This window comes from Balaenoptera musculus, chromosome 7, assembly GCF_009873245.2.
Source record: "Balaenoptera musculus isolate JJ_BM4_2016_0621 chromosome 7, mBalMus1.pri.v3, whole genome shotgun sequence".
Classification (NCBI taxonomy): domain Eukaryota; kingdom Metazoa; phylum Chordata; class Mammalia; order Artiodactyla; family Balaenopteridae; genus Balaenoptera; species Balaenoptera musculus.
In genome coordinates, this window is record NC_045791.1 from 16,420,002 (window position 1) to 16,436,442 (window position 16,441).

General features: G+C 41.7%; 1 protein-coding gene across 1 annotated transcript in view; it reads right to left on the minus strand.

Annotated features, from left to right (window-relative positions):
* Positions 1 to 10,569, minus strand: part of ACTR3 (actin related protein 3) — a 56,203-nt gene extending 45,634 nt beyond the window's left edge. Inside the window, exon 1 of the mRNA XM_036857221.1 lies at positions 10,212 to 10,569. Within this exon, the coding sequence (XP_036713116.1) occupies positions 10,212 to 10,255 (44 nt within the window). The 5' untranslated portion in view covers positions 10,256 to 10,569. The remainder of the gene's footprint in view (positions 1 to 10,211) is intronic.
* Between the last annotated feature and the right edge of the window lie 5,872 nt (positions 10,570 to 16,441).

Consider the following 16,441-nt stretch of genomic DNA (forward strand, 5'->3'; position numbering starts at 1 on the left):
CTACTCTCATAAACCTGGTTTAAAACAGATTGTGGCCTCATACTACCTACAACATGAACCAAGTTAGTACAGAATTCAAGGCCTTCCAGCCTTCCATAATCCAGCTCCAACATCTTTCTACTTTAATTCAACCCAAGAAGCACTTACTGAGCACCTTCCACATGTCAGACTCTTTCACTATTTCCCTGTATCATATCAAACATTTCACTACTTCTCTGTACCATCTCAAACATTACTACTTTCTTGTACTATATCAAACCTAACACACCCAAATTCTACCTTTACACTTCCCACCTCACTATTTCCTCCCACTGTTCTCTCACCTGGTACACTAGTCTTATTTCTGCCTATCAATATTTTACTTATCCTTAAAGGCCTACTTCAATTATTATCTCTATCAGGAAAATTTTTTTTCATGTTCCCTAGAAAATGTACATGTTCCTTCACCTATGATTCCAAAAAATTTCATTTTATACCTACCAGAGCATTTACCATACTGTCATAATCATTTGTGTACATGCGAGCTTCCTAAAGGCAAGCAGCATTTCCTATTCATCTTTATGTTCCCCACAACGAAAGTCCTGCAAAAGTGTTCATTTGCATAGATGATGCTTACTATTCACTGAAGACCAATTTCTCCAACTATAAACAAATGAAATGCATAAGCTATTTCCTCCCTTCCAAGTTTTATATATATGTGTGTGTGTGTGTATACACACACACACATACACACACACATATACATACACATCCCATTGCCTCTTGGGGAAAAAAAAAGTGTAGCTCAAATTCTTTAAATTATAATCCTGGTTTACAATTTCAAAAAAAAAAAAAATTTAAAGAAATAGCCTGTCATTATCAAATAGGTCCTGTTTTCCAAAATACTCCATAATGCCAAATTGCTAGACTATTATACCTCTGTTCTAATGAAAAATCCCACACTATTCACACCATCATCCATTATTCTTAAAAAAAAAAAAAAAACTGCTCTTTCAACACGTTCAGGCTGAATTTTTTGGAAAAAATTTTAATTCAAATTGCTAGTCAGTAATGGATAATGCAGTTATCAAAATGAAATAATAAGGAATTTAAGGCAACATAAAGAAAAATGGGCAACTGACTTCTCCATACCCATCTTTTCCCCTACAGTGAACACTCATTTTTTCTGCCAGAATTGAATCACCATTCCTATCCTGAGGGACCCACAGGAGGCAAAACCCCACATCACTTAACAGAAGGAGGGAACTGACGCTGGCCCATCCCACTCCTGTCAGCTTCTATATATCACATGATCTATGTCTAGCCCATCTGAGCCTAGGTCAGAACTTTCAATCTTGACTGAATAACCAAAAGATGAAGAAATGGTTTAGACTTGGTATTGCTAGTGTCTAGCTGCAGCATTCTGCAGACCTCCTGCAGCATGACTGGTAGCAGACTCTTGATACCTGACCTTCCTTTTTCTCTGCTTTTCTGGACCTGGTTCTTCAGCCTTCTCATCAATTTTGTGATCTACATCATATCCCTTCAATAATCCCTTTTTTTGCTTATGTTAGCTAAAGTTATTTTGTTGTTTGCAGCTAATTTCTCACTGATATAACCACAAGTTACATCTCTCATTTCTACTTCTCAAGAGTCTGCTCTCAATTTTAAATCCTGTTTCATTTTATTAAAAAAATCAAAGTTTCGTTTCTAAAATAACTTTCCTGACAGTAAGGCAACTTAAACAAGCAAGGCACATCCCTTTGAAAGGCATTATGGAAGCAATAAAATTCTCAACTAGTCTTTTATACAAATAACAAATTCATCAAGAAAAGGTAGGAAAAAAAGCTCCCCCCAAGTCTCTTTCTTTTGCTGTTACCTCTACCTTTTTTGACCATTATGAAACAAAGTTTTAAAAGAAATACCTTCAAACAGGAAACATACAAGCTCTTACCTGTGCTTTTTCAATAAAATGTATCCAAATTCATCATATACTCCAGAAGTAACAATTTTGTTCATTCTCATTTAGAAAAAAAAAAATCTGCTTTCTAATAACCATGTGTTTCCTTTAATCTATATATTCATTATTTGCAGAGTCAAATGTCAAATATGTACCAAGTCCTCTGAGTCTAACATAAAAATTATTTTTTATAGTCCTATATTCTTAAGTTATTTTTATTCTTAGGTTCAACTGTTTCATCTCTATGTTTTATGCAATCATTAGTGAGGAATGACTTTTAATGCATCGATTATTTATTTTCAAATTGCAGCTTAACGAATATGTGCACCTTCATTTTAAAGTTATATGTAATTAAACATCATTTCCTTAATTGAGCTGTCCTGAATTAACCAGCTATTGTCAGTTTTACCACGCTAGACACAATATATGTCTTTATAATATTCAAAGGACTAAATAAATAATTCTATGTCATTTAACTTACATGTGTTTCAAGTTAATAAAATCAAAGAATTGGTTACAAAGACCTCCCTATATAGTTCATATTTGTTAAAAATTAACAGTTCTAAAAGTAGAAATTTATTTTTCTAAATATGTAGCTTAAAATTTGAACACTCTTCAAAACATGGGTTTAACAATTTAACCACCCTTATTGAATAATATCCCAAGTTGGGGTAGTATAGTAGTGGGCCCGGGAGTCAGACTGCCTCAGGGCTCAATTTCTATATCTACTACTTAACTATTTACATAAGCAAGTTACTTAAGCTCACCATACCTCACTTTCCTCATCTTTAAAATGGTAATTATACAACAGTACATACCCACTTTGCAGGGTTTCTGAAACTGTTAAACTCTTAAAAGGCCTTGAAATGGCTGATTTGTATACATTCCACGTAATAAGTCTTTAAATAACTGAAATCCAAAACCTAAAATAAATGTATCTAAGATTTAAATGCCTAAAACAATAAAGAAGCACATTTCTGTGAAAAGATCATCAATTTTATGAAAACGGTCTTGAACGTTATGTTGGGGAACATAAAATCACAGGTTTTCATCTGTGCCTTACACTGCGCACTTTTATTACAACAGAAACACTAAAGAATTCTGATGCATGTGTTGCACCACATCTCAAACAAGACTACTTTAACTACAAAAAACATACATGTTACTTCGACTATTAAGAAGAAATTTCAATTACTATAACTCATAAACATGAACTCCTAAGAAAACTTAAAAGAATTCAAGAATGCTGTCAACTGACATGTAAAAAACACTCCTGAAAGACATTTCTCAACCCTGGACCTCTGTTTAATCTGTAAATAAAGAGTGGATTAAATTATTTCTCAAATTCTTTTTCAGCTCCATTAATTCTGTGTGAGTAATTAGGCACGTCTCTTAATTCACTGAAGTGTGTCACAAATACACATTAAACGCTATTTTTAATAGCCTCAAAGTAACCTTATTTTTTAAATGCTTATAAGCAGAAGAAAAGCGCACTGTATTTTAATTATACTAAACTCTAGAACTTTAAGCAAACACTTGGGTTTTATCATAGACCAATACTAAAAACATAGTTTATATTTTTACAGTTTCCAACCCAACCCTAAACTGTAAGGTATTTTGCATCCTAGTTCCCCTTTTTAAGACTTTTACCCTCCTTGTAGCAACCCCTCATTCACACTAAACCCTGTAACTGAAAAAGTGTTAAAGACATCCTTCGCAAGAGTATGGCATTTTCACAAAGGGCAAGAAGCCTTAAAGGAGAATGTTTAAAGGTGGAATGCTAAGCATCAGAACAGATGAAGAAAATAGTCTTTGAGGTATGGGTTAGGGGTAGGGAGGAGAGGAGGAGTAGCAGGGAAAAAGAATATATGTGACCACACAAATTCAAGGCTGTTCCTTTCCTGGTTGCAAGGAGTATGTAAGAATGACTTGTGTTTAAATGAACAGTTTGGAAAGGTTTTGAAAAAATTTTTGAAAGAAAATTATTAAAATTCCACAAAGTAGTCCTTTGGAAAAATTAAGATACTATTTGTCTTTCTGCTCTGGTATTAATCAGTTATGCAGGTACCTTTTATACATTTTATGATATAAAGGCCCACATAAAGATATAAAACAAGCAACACAAAAAACAGTATTAATCAGTATCCTATTTTGAAGAACCAAATTTAAAATATTTATCCAATAACATCACCTTATGTTGCACCATTACTTAATAATTCATGAATTTATAAGTGCTTGGTAAGCTATAAAGCATGTTAATGTAGCATTATTATTTTGCTCTTACCTCTTTATGCTAGTGGCTATCACAGATCCACAGTGTCATACAAGAGGCTACAAGTTCCAAAAGAATTACAGGTGGGCACTCAAATGCTTTTCTTACAGGGGAATTTTGTTTCAGAAAACGTACTGCCTACAGGTACACTTCAACCATCCCAGACTTCCGCTCCTCGTCCAGGCGTTTAGCCGTTTCCACATGTTGGAGGAGGGGGCGCATTCTGGACAAGGAGGAACACTGTGGAGGGAAACTGAGCCCTACCTTGAGCTAAACTCTCCTAAGGACTGTGCCTCCTAAAGAGTGGGATGAAATCACTCACCACTTCAAGCCACAGCGCTCACTCATTCTTCTCTTTGTGATGCTCAAGAAGCCAGATCACATAACCAAGATTTTTTAAGGAAGATTAATATTCAGTCTTTTTTGTTCTCTCTTTAAATTGTCATTTTATTAGCTTCAATTTAAAAATTATAATGATTATTGTCAAACCCCCACCTTCACTTCTGAAGCTCCTCTATTTTTAACTTCCCCTAGAACATTTCCAATTATGGATCATTAATCCAAATTCCAATCTTACTCAGCTTCTTAAAACCAACTCCTTATTGTCCCACTCAAACTCAGAATCGGAAATCTTCATTGATTCCTATTTACGATACACTAGAAACAACTGCCAAGTCCTAGCTATACCTCTATCTCTCAAATCAGCAAAAACATTTTGACTGAGCAAAGAACTGTGGTAGACAAAGCCCACAGGAAATAAGAAAATAAGCATAAGACAATGTGTTCCTTTCCTTAAGGACTTTTCAATTCAATAAAAAAGGGAGCTAACTGATAACAGTAATAATTACATTGTACTGAGCTCTTACTATGTACCAAGCACTGTGCTGAACCATCTTCATGCATTATCTCAAAAAAACAAAAAACAAAAACCCCGTAAGATAGATACTATGATCTCCAAATTACAAAATTAAGACCTGTAGAGTTTGCAGTGTACAAGGTCACACAGCTAGTAAATGGTAGAGCTTGAACTCAAAAACAGCTCTGACTACAAAGCCCTTGCTAACCCTAAATAAACCATACAAAACAATATAATTGCCAGAAGAAAGGTACAAACAAAAGAAGCAATCTTTCCCAAATTTATCTCTTCTGCTCCATTCCCACTGCCACACCCTATTTCAGAATTCCTGCATAACAGGCGCTGAGAGGACTGCTTAAAAGTCATCTAAGAAGGACCTCCCTGGTGACGCAGTGCTTAAGAATCTGCCTGGCACAGCTTCCCTGGTGGCGCAGTGGTTGGGAGTCCGCCTGCCAATGCGGGGGACGCGGGTTCGAGCCCTGGTCCGGGAGGATCCCACATGTTGCAGGGCAGCTGGGCCAGTGCACCACAGCTGCTGAGCCTGCACTCTGGAGCCCGCGAGCCACAACTGCTGAGCCTGCGTGCCACAGCTGCTGAGGCCAGCACGCCTGGAGCCCGTGCTCCACAAGGGGAGAGGCCGCCACAATGAGAGGCCCTTGCACCGCGGCGAGGAGCGGCCCCCAGCCCTCCACAGCTAGGGAGGGCCCACGCGCAGCAACGAAGACCCAAAGCAGCCAAAAATAATAAGTAAATAAAATTAATTTAAAAATTAAAAAAAAAAGAATTCACCTATCAATGCAGAGGACACGGGTTCGAGCTCTGGTCCGGGAGGATCCCACATGCCGCGGAGCAACTAAGCCTGTGCACCGCAACTACTGAGCCTGAGCCCTAGAGCCCGCGAGCCACAACTACTTAAGCCCGCGCGCCTAGAGCCCGTGCTCCGCAACAAGAGAAGCCACCGCAATGAGATGCCCGCGCACCGCAACAAAGAGCAGCCCCCGCTCGCCGCAACTAGAGAAAGTCCGAGCGCAGCAACAAAGACCCAATGCAGCCAAAAATAAATAAAATTTAAAAAAAAAAGAATAAAGAGTTAACCTCACTAATACAAATAAAGCAATGTGCATAGGTCTGAAAAGAAGTGCCCATGGTGTAACAGAAAGAACACAGGGCTTAAATACAAAAAAAGAAAAAAACCTTAAATACAAATAGCAACTCTCACAACCCACCTACATGACATTAAAAGAGTAATTTAAATTCTCTGATCCTATTTTCTCACTTGTAATATGAGGTAAAAATAGCTGTCACAAGATTAAATAAGTTAAATAAAAAGCCTGACCAGCAGGTCCTCCACTAGTGGATCTTTCCCTTCTGTGCTTAAAAGTAAAATTTCCAAACTCTTTTACAATAAGACTGAAAAGTTCATTAGATTCAATATGCACCCAATCCAAAGTCAATATTCCAACACAAAATTGGCAGGCAGGAAGAGATTGGCAGGAAAGGAAAGGAGAAAGATATTTTAGGCAAGACTAAGTAAGAATCTAACTTCTCAACAGGAGCAAGTGTGCTATACTTACTGCAAACAGCATGCAAAAAAAACAAGACCCATGACGGAATAAGAGTTTTAATGAATGTTTTTGGTAACAACTAGATACTGTGAATGTTTCTGCCCTTGCAGACAACTGGAGAAATAGTATTATTACATATTATGTACAAAATTCATGTAAGAAATGTGAACTTCCCACTTATATTTTCTCCCACCCACTCAGCTCTTCCCCACTGCTCTCAAACAAGATCATCCTACCTGTACTAACAGCTAGAATGTGACGACAGGATGAATAATATAAGCTCCTCATCCACTGACTCCAACAAAATATTTATCCTTACATTTTAAGATTGCTAAGAAGTTTAACTCAGAGAAATTCCTTAACTCATTCTAGATCTGAATATATCCAAGAACTCTACAATAAGGCTATAGTAACTATTATAATCAATGAAAATAATTTACCAGTGCAGTATTTATTAGGAAAAAAAAAGGAAAGATATAAAAGGGAAGAGAAATCTCACAATGCAAAGCTTTGTAAACAAGCTACAACATAATAAAAGTACATAAGGAGTTCCTTTATATGGCTTGAATGTTGAAGAATTCTGAGAGAAAACATGCAAAAGATAATTTAGGATAATCTTAACTTTACAAGTACTACAATGTTTTAAAAAATGCTTTTAAAAAAAAAGTTTTCCTCACCAATGGTAGCCCATTTGAGTCTGTACCTTAGTTCTTAAGCAACCAGCTCTATCAGTAAGAATCTCTGTCCACAAATTTTATTCTACATTACTATTCCAATACAGATCGCCCACCAAAAAAGTATGTAGACATGGTATCAATATGAAAGGAGTATTTTTTTCTAAATTCTTTTCAAAAGGAGTTATCTCTTTTATGATCTGGGCTGGTGATTCCTTATCTTATGTTGAAATAAAAGATCTCTCCTGGAGGATCTCTAATTTTAAATTTAGGGATTAAGATTCATGTATCGAAACTCTTACAGCTTTTCTTACCTAAGACCACCAAATTTCATAGATGGCCACTTTTTTCAGTCACAGTTTGCCTAACTTATATAATGAAATGGAATGAGCAACTTGATTCCAGTTATAATTTTTCACTTATATTAAGTGGGTAACTGTGATTGACGAATGCATTCTCTAAAGCACAAAGGAACACACAAATTGTAGGTGCACAATTTGCATCTGGGAACTTTCAGTATTCTGGAACATGAAACTCTCTATTAAGGCCTTATTTAGAGATGCTTATCACAGGCCCAATTTTAATGAGCTATCTCCTCTAAGTGCTAATAAAGTTGAAGGTGTAACTTTCCAGGATTTGCATAATAGGCAACAGGAAACACCAAAATGCCTTTTGAAAACCAAAATAAATGGATCTCTAAAGGTGGAATTTCAGAGACTGACAGATGGTAAAAGGAAATGAGAAGTATCCTAATCAGTTCCATTTAAATCATGTGTCCAGCTAACAACCTCTCCCAGTGAGATTAACCTAATGTAATAATGTAAGAATAACTGCTATATTAAAACAAAAATATCCTAAGCATAGCCTGAACCCCTGTCCCCCAGGCCTCCTGCTCACTCAGTCTGTGTCGTAAATTCAAGGCTGCCCTATCAGAAAGAGGTCACTTAAGGATAGTTAACCTCAATGAAATACCCAGCACATTAATTCAAAAATAACCAAAACTATTGTGAAAGGGAAAAAAATGAAGTGAGAAAGAGTTAACACCCTACTTAAGATGTTACCATGTTATTTATTAGAGCAACAATTATCTACACTAATTTTACTGACAAGGCAATGATTACTAAAGCATAGAATATTAATTATGTAGCAATATTTTTCACTTTAACAAAACATACTTGAAAATTCTTTGTTAGGCTGCCAAATCTAATTTTAAAACTCACCCTACACATAAAACTACTCACCAGCTGGACTAAGAAGGGAGGGAAAAAAAAAAAAAAATACTGGTTCACGGAAATGAAATTGGATTAAGAAAAAAAAACTTTAATTAGCTGTCCATCGAAAAACTACACGGAAGTTTCAAGGCTAAACGAGGCCGGTGTTTCCTATATTACTATTATATTAACATATTAATAAATCGGTTGTTTCCCTATGCACGGCTGGGATTTTAGAAACTGCCACACTTGCATAAAGGTATGAGCATGAAGATTACAGAGAAATGTTAACAGAGAGCAAACAGAGTGAGAAGCAGACCATCCTTTAAGTAACAATAGTTTGCTGAATAGTAAAAAAGGGGGGAAAAAGGCTGGCAGTCCACTTCTCACAACAACCCCCCAAACAAAAAATGTGGAGTATTTGGGAAATGAGAGAAGTAATAATATATCAGCAAGGTATACACACGGACAAAAGAAAACACTTCCGATACTGCAACGTAAAGCAGTCACTCTACATTAAAATACAGGAAATATTTTCTACGTAAGTATAAAGTGTGCTGTAACTCTCTAAAATGCCTATGAACACAAAAGGAACGACCACTTTCACGCCATCCTGTATTTGAGTAAACTACACTACAGATCTATGATAAACAACTCCTTGCAAAGCAAGTACATCCCTTTACAACTCTATCACCTTCCTCGCGCCTTAAGATACCGTCACAGAATGAACGTATACAACTTAAATTAACCCTCCTGGGTGCTTCCCTTCCTCCCTCTCCGTGGAATACAAATACATTTTTTAGGTTCCCATAAACTGACACCCAGCACCAGTAACTCAGCCTATGTGAAAACTGTTTAATTTTGAAAATTCTAATAAGATGTGTTCAGGTTGGAAACGAAAAACTACCTTATAAGGGTATAAAAGACTGAAAGCAGGAAGCGGCTTTGACAAAACTAAGGAAGTTGCAGCGCGCTTGCTCACTGGGGGACTTTTTCGAGGCAGGAGAAGTAACACATGACATCTTTCTCTCAAATTAAACTGTGACTTGGTTGACCGGTAAGAACGTCGTGGGAGATGGAAAAGACCGGGGTCCGAAAAGCAAGAGGAGGCGGGTGGTCAAATGAAAGCCCCGCTCTAGGTTCCCATTTTCCGAGTCCGACTCTTCCCTTTCCCCACCCACACCCCGGGCAGAGTGTTGTCACAGCAGTCTTGCAAAACCTACCAGGAGCGCTTCTCCTTCCTCGCTCCTCTGCCAGGCCAGTCTCCGCGCTCGATGCCCCGCGGTCCCCAAACCCACGGGCAGGAGGCGGCACGGGGGGAAAGGAGGGCCGGGCGCGCCGGGCTCCGCGACCACCCCAACGCGACCGCGGGCCCCGGGGAGGCGACCGTCCCCGCAGCTCCGCGGGCGGCGCTGCCCACCGCGGTGGGGGAAGGGCTGGGAGGGGTCGGGTGGAGGAGGCCGCTCCCCGGGGGCTTCTCGGCCCCGCGCACCCGCCCGGCTCCCAGAAGGTGAAACGCGAGGGAAGAGGGAGGCCCTGGCTCCGGGCCCCACCCCTCGCCAGCCGGCGGAGCCGGGGTGGACACCGCCGGCAGCGGCAACTCGCCGCATCGTTCATCTCCCGGCCTCCTGCCGGCCCCGCCATTTTCCTCCCTCCGCCTCAGTTTCCCCACCCCCGCCCATCAGCCCCCTTACCCCGTGCCACAGTCCACCACACAGGCCGGCAGCCGTCCCGCCATCTTCCTCCTCGCCTGCTGCTGCCGCTGCCGCCGTCTGCTCCGTGCCGGTTGGGGCCAGGGATGGGCGGCGAGAGGTAGAGGCTATCTGACCATCCACGGCCAGGCCGCCCTCTCCGTCCGCAGGGGAGCCGGGAAGCCAAAGCAGTAGCAAGAGAGCAGCAGACTCGGTCAGCGGCTACCACTTCCGCAACCCGGGCGGGCAGGCAGTCCCCGCCCTGCCCCGCCGCGGCCTCCTCCCCCTCTCTCTCCCCTCCTCCTCGCTCCTGCCCCCACCCTACAACTTCTTCCCCTCGCGCCGCCTTTCCCCGGGAAGCCAAGATGGCTGCCGGTGCCGACGCCCCGGCCAGGCCAGGCCCAGGCCGCGAGCGCTCCCCGTTCCGGCTCCGGGCGGGCGGGGCGAGAGAGCATGCGCAGTGAGGTGCGCCTCCGGCCGCCGCTCCGGTCCCGACGGTGAGGAAGTCCACTTCGGGTGTTCGTCCAGGTAGGGGCGGGGAAGTCGGCCCGAGCCTCCAAGTCTCCTTCTGAAGCTGGAAGGGGCTGATAGTTTCAGTTACTTCTGTGCTTGGTTGAGGGAGGGTTGGGACCGCCTATCGCAGCCGCGAATATCTTCTCCGGTGCCCCGGGGAAAACGGCCTAATGGAAAACGTTGTCAGCGGCACACATCCTTTTTTGCTAACTTGAGTGGCTGCTTTTGCGCGTGGAAAAGAGCGATATCAGACCGAGGGTGAGCAGTCGGTGGAGGGTTGAACAAAGGCTTGCGCCGTGGCTCCTCTGCCTTTGTGCGTTCTTTTTTTTTTTAGTTACACTTGTGCGTTTGTTACAGCCTCGCGTGTTACAAGCGTTACAACACGGTTTAGATTGCAGGCCCTCCGGAGGGCAGGCCTGTGTCCACGAGGAAGGCAGACCTCCCGAGAATATGGTCTACGTAACATACTCTACACAAATACATCTTTGACGGCTTTGGGCGATGACAAAGATTTCCCTCTGGAGTAGTTTAAGATTCTATTGTTCTACTTTTGCAGGATGAAACCAAAGATTAAGGACCAAAGATTTTAATTAAAAAAAAAAAAAAGCTAAAAACTGGAAAGCCTGGAACAGTGGTTTTCAGAGTTCTCAAAGTGTGCATGAGAATTACGTGGAAGGCTTGTTAAAGCACAGAATGCTGGGCCGTGAATTCTCTTGATGATTTGGTGTGGAGGGGGCCCTGGTAATGTGCATTTCTACCGAGTTCTCAGGTGATGGTCTGGGACCCGCCCGCCCCCCAACCTGGGAAAACTATAAAGTGAATAGCTTTTTTCTCCACCAGGCTTACCTTCTGATAAACCATGTGGATGTGCTTATATGTGACTGAAATAGAAATATTTTTCCTCAGAAAGGATGTCTAATTACTCCAGAAGGTTTAGACCATACCCGGGGGATGGGGTATAGGTTTTTCATTCATTTGGCAGATAAGGATTGCTCACCCACTCTATTATGACAGGGACTCTGCTGACCCTAAATATTCCGTAGGCATAAAATAGATCAGGTCTCTGTGCTGTAGAGTTTACAGTTTAGTGGGGAAACATACAAATTGTGTTAAGAGCTATAGAAGTCAGAAAGCAGGGGGCTATGAGAAATGGGGAGGAGGAGTGGGAGAATCGGAGGGAGGTAGGGGGGGCTTCTCTGACAAAGTGGCATTTAAAAGCTGAGGGCTGGAGGATAGTAGGAAATAGAGGAGAGGGCGAGGAAGAAGGGGAGCCCTTCAGGAAGTGGGAACAGCAGGAGTCAAGGCCCTGAGGTGAGAAAGAGCTCGGCTTCTTCCACAAATTGAAAGAAGACGCAAGTGATCCAAGTGAAGTGAGCCAGGGAAGACAGAATGGGAGATGAAACCTGAGAGAGAAGGAAGAATCAAATGATGCCAAGGATTTGTAGACTTCTCTAAGTGTCGTAAAATTTAGCCTGAAAGCTATTTGGAAGCCATCAAAGAGACTTAAAGCAAGGAAATGTTCTGGCTGCTTTGTAGGGAATGGATCCCACAGAGTAAAGAGTGAAGTGAATGACCATATATCATACATGATGCTGGCATTCAGGGATAGAAACGTGTGAGGAGTAGCATCCAGATGGGATTGGGTACGTACAAAGGAGACTTACTAAGGGGCGTCATCATCATTACCATCACCTGGTGCCCAGCACATCCCCAGCTACTCATAGAAAATAAATAAACAGATAATCCTCAGGGGAGGCTTTCCTCAGAGACTGTCTTCCAAGAAGGCAGACAGAAGTGATTCTTCGTTCAGATGCGTTGTTTTGTTTTGTTTTTCCCTACATGTAGAAGATGCTCTATGGGGATTCATTGCTGCCTTTTCCACCATCAGGTATTTAAGGTCATTTGGGAGAGCAGATGCCTAAAGATTGGCTCTGACAGAGGAGGGAGATGTGGCTTGGTTTTGCAGTAGAGCAAATGGTTGTTTCCAGCATCACAGGTGGTAAGTCAGGACTAAAGGGATCTTACCTAAGGGGTCCCAAGGACAGAGGTTAGGAACTTGAACTCGGGGAAGTTCTCACGCTCAGGGAAACCCATAGTGGTAGATCCTCAGAATGGCTGTGCAAATGCTGGCCTTGGGTGGGTTGTCATGGAAGTAGTTACATCAGTGTTCAGAAACTAGAATGCTCCCACAGCCCGGGCAGGCAACATTATAAGTGAAGAGGACTATGTGGGGGGTACGGCAACGCGGAGAGCCCACAGAAGACAGTAGAAAACTGTTGCTATGTGGGAATGTAGGCCTGGTGTTGCCAAAGCCTCCCTGTTTTCAAGAAAAGTCAGAAATCTGTATTTTTATCTGTTGGTAACTAATTATTTGAAGGCTGTATCTGACCTGTAGTCTGTCAGTTTTCAACGTTTGAGTTGAGAGGCTGTTTAATGTTTACTTGTGTATTACACTCAAATATGAAGTTCATGTCAGTGCTGGGTGCTGTATCTCATTTCGAAGGCGTGAGGAACCCTGCCACGGTTTCTTTCACGTAGTCAGGACTGTCCTTTGTCTATAAGGCTGTGAGTGTTAGAAGCGTTTGGAAGCTTGTAACACTTATGAGAAGTGTCATTTGTGGAGGTTCCTCATAACGTCTACCCAAACGCTTTGCTTGCTCAAGACCCCTTCTACTTCCTGCTTCCTACGTGCCACATTGTCAGCGTCTGTACTTTGGAGGCACATCTGGCCAAAGCGTTTCTGACCACCCTGTTTGCATATGCACCCCCTGCTTCCTGCCCACCCTTCTCCAAATACAGAGAAGCAGAGGATGTCTGAACTAGAAGCCCTCTTGGAGATGATCTTGTAAGATGTGGAAAGGAAAGCAGTGGTGGTTGGGTGGGTTTTGTTTGACTGCCCTAAATCCATTACTCCCTGGTAGCACCTTAATTTCCCTTTTAGTTCAGGTCAACCAGGTGCTTTGTTCTTGTTAGTTTCCAAGCCCAGTTCCCAGCCTTTCAAGCATTTGTGCGTCTTACAATATCCTTCCAATAAATCCCCTTTTGCCTAAGTTAGCAGCAATCAGTTCCCATTACTTGCATCAAATTTAAGAACCCTAAGTGATACAGAAGCCCAGAAAGTTTAAGTGATTTTCCCAGTGTCTTAGACAAACTAGGGAACAGAGTCCAGACCAAAACCCAGTTCTGACCCCTTTTCAGGGCTCTTTAGTTATAATGCCACAAGCATTGTTCAATTTTGACTGATATACTGGTTACCAGTTACCATGAGATTTCCTAGGTCATTCCTGTGTCTTAAGGCCAATTTAGCACGTCTCTGAATCTTAAAATGTCCAAGAAATTCACATGTCACTCAATCTCCATTATTTTAACGTGGGAAACATTATTTTTTTAAACATTATTATTTTTTTAAACATTATTATTTCAGCTTAGGTACTTGCTGCACGGGTGACTATTTGCAAGTTGGCAGACCAGTCAAATCTACAGAGAGCACTGATTAAAGCAGATAGATAAATGGTCAAGATGTCCATGCAGCCTAGTGGTCAGAGGGGATGATGGCCGTGAACTGTGGCTTCTCCTTTCTCAAGTTGTGTGATCTTAGATAACTTCGTATGTTGAGAGAACACTGAACTTGGAATCAAGAAACTTGAGTTGAGTATGAGCTTTTTAAATTAATCTGTTTCTTCATCAGTAAAAATGGCAGGAATACCTAACCCACAGGGTTGTTGTAAAGCTTAAATTTTTAAAAAAGCATATTACAAATTATAAAATGATTTTACGAACAGATCAAGAGGAATATGGTTGAATTATAAAGTAATGACTCTTACTTATTACATATACAGACCTAAACATCCAAAAGTTGGTCCTCCTTTTCACAGAATTTATCTTGGGGCCTGTGTGCTTACTCTTTTAACGCTATCATCATGCAAAATATTTTTGGAAGGTTTCCTTCAGACTTGCCTTCAGAGCCTGTTGCACATTCCTTTAAATATCTTCATTGGTAACAAATCTTGGCCCTTTGTGGGTAGGTTTGATTTTTAGAATTGGCCCAAAATTATTTTTTCAGAACCAAGTCTAATGCATAAAATGGCCAGTCAACTAGGGCTATGGTGGTTTTTTTTTTTTACATAAATTTATTTGTTTATTTTTATTTTTGGCTGCGTTGGGTCTTCGTTGCTGCGCGTGGGCTTTCTCTAGTTGTGGCGAGCAGGGGCTACTCTTCGTTGCGGTGCGCGGGCTTCTCATTGCGGTGGCTTCTGTTGTTGTGGAGCACGGGCTCTAGGAACGCGGGCTCCAGTAGTTGTGGCTCGCGGGCTCTAGAGCGCAGGCTCAGTAGTTGTGGTGCACGGGCTCAGTTGCTCTGCGGCATGTGGTATCTTCCCGGACCAGGGATTGAACCCAGGTCCCCTGACTTGGCAGGCGGATTCTTAACCACTGCGCCACCAGGGAAGCCCAGGGCTATGGTTTTTGATCAAAAGTTTTGTGTGGCTATAAAGTATTAAAACTGGGTTTTGAGAAGACTTCCTGACCATGTTTCTAAAAAGTAGTTCTAGAAGGATTTTATTGAATGGTCACATCCCTGGGATAGAAATATTATACTTATGGGGACTTCCCTGGTGGTCCAGTGGTTAAGACTCTGCACTTCCACTGCAGGGGGCACGGGTTGGATCCCTGGTCAGGGAACTAGGATCCCACATGCCTTGCTGCGCGGCCAAAAAAAAAACAAAAACAAAAAAAATTAGACTCATTATATGTTTAATTTCAATTGAACATATAGTTCATATAATGATGATATCTGTACAGTGTTTGAAATGAGGTGAGGGTCTGTGGGATATCACCCTAGTCCCCACCCCACCACCGCAAACGATGAATAGTTTATTTAAAAGATAACTCTCAATGTGAAAGAAAATAAAAGTTAGACTCCCCACACACACATACCATATTACATATAAAAACAAAGTCCAGATAGACTGCAAGTCCTCAGTGTAGAATGAAATCCAAACTCCTCGTTGGCCCGCTAAGCCTGCCAGCACCTGCCTCCCTCTCCAGCACGTCTCCTCAGCCTGAGGCACTAGCCACATCAGCCTTCCTGCCCTTCACACATCCCAAGGCCATTCCCACCTGCGTCTTCTCCCTGGACTTCTCCCCAGAGCAGTAGTTATTCCTGAATCAGTTTGAATCCCATCTCCTCAGAGAAGCTTTTCCTGACCACTCAATCTGAAATAGCCCACCTCACTCTACCATGTCACCATGTTTTAATTCTCTGGTGAAATGCCTTGCTTTTTTATTGGTTCATTGCATTATTGTCCGTCTTTCCTAACTAGAAGGCATTCCCCACTAGAATTTGAAGAAGACCTGGCACATAATAAGTGGTCAACAAATAGTTGACTGAATGAGTCGAATAATAAAAACAAAACTATAAGTATAACAAACAATAAATGCTGGAGAGGCTGTGGAGAAAAGGGAACCCTCATACACTGTTGGTGGGAATGTAAATTGATACAGCCACGATGGAGAACAGTATGGAGGTTCCTTAAAAAACTAGAAATAGAACTACCATACGAGCCAGCAATCCCACTACTGGGCATGTACCCTGAGAAAAACCATAATTCAAAAAGAGTCATGTACCACAATGTTCATTGCAGCTCTGTTTACAATAGCCAGGACTTGGAAGCAACCTAAGTGTCCATTGACAGATGAATGGATAAAGAAGATGTGGCACA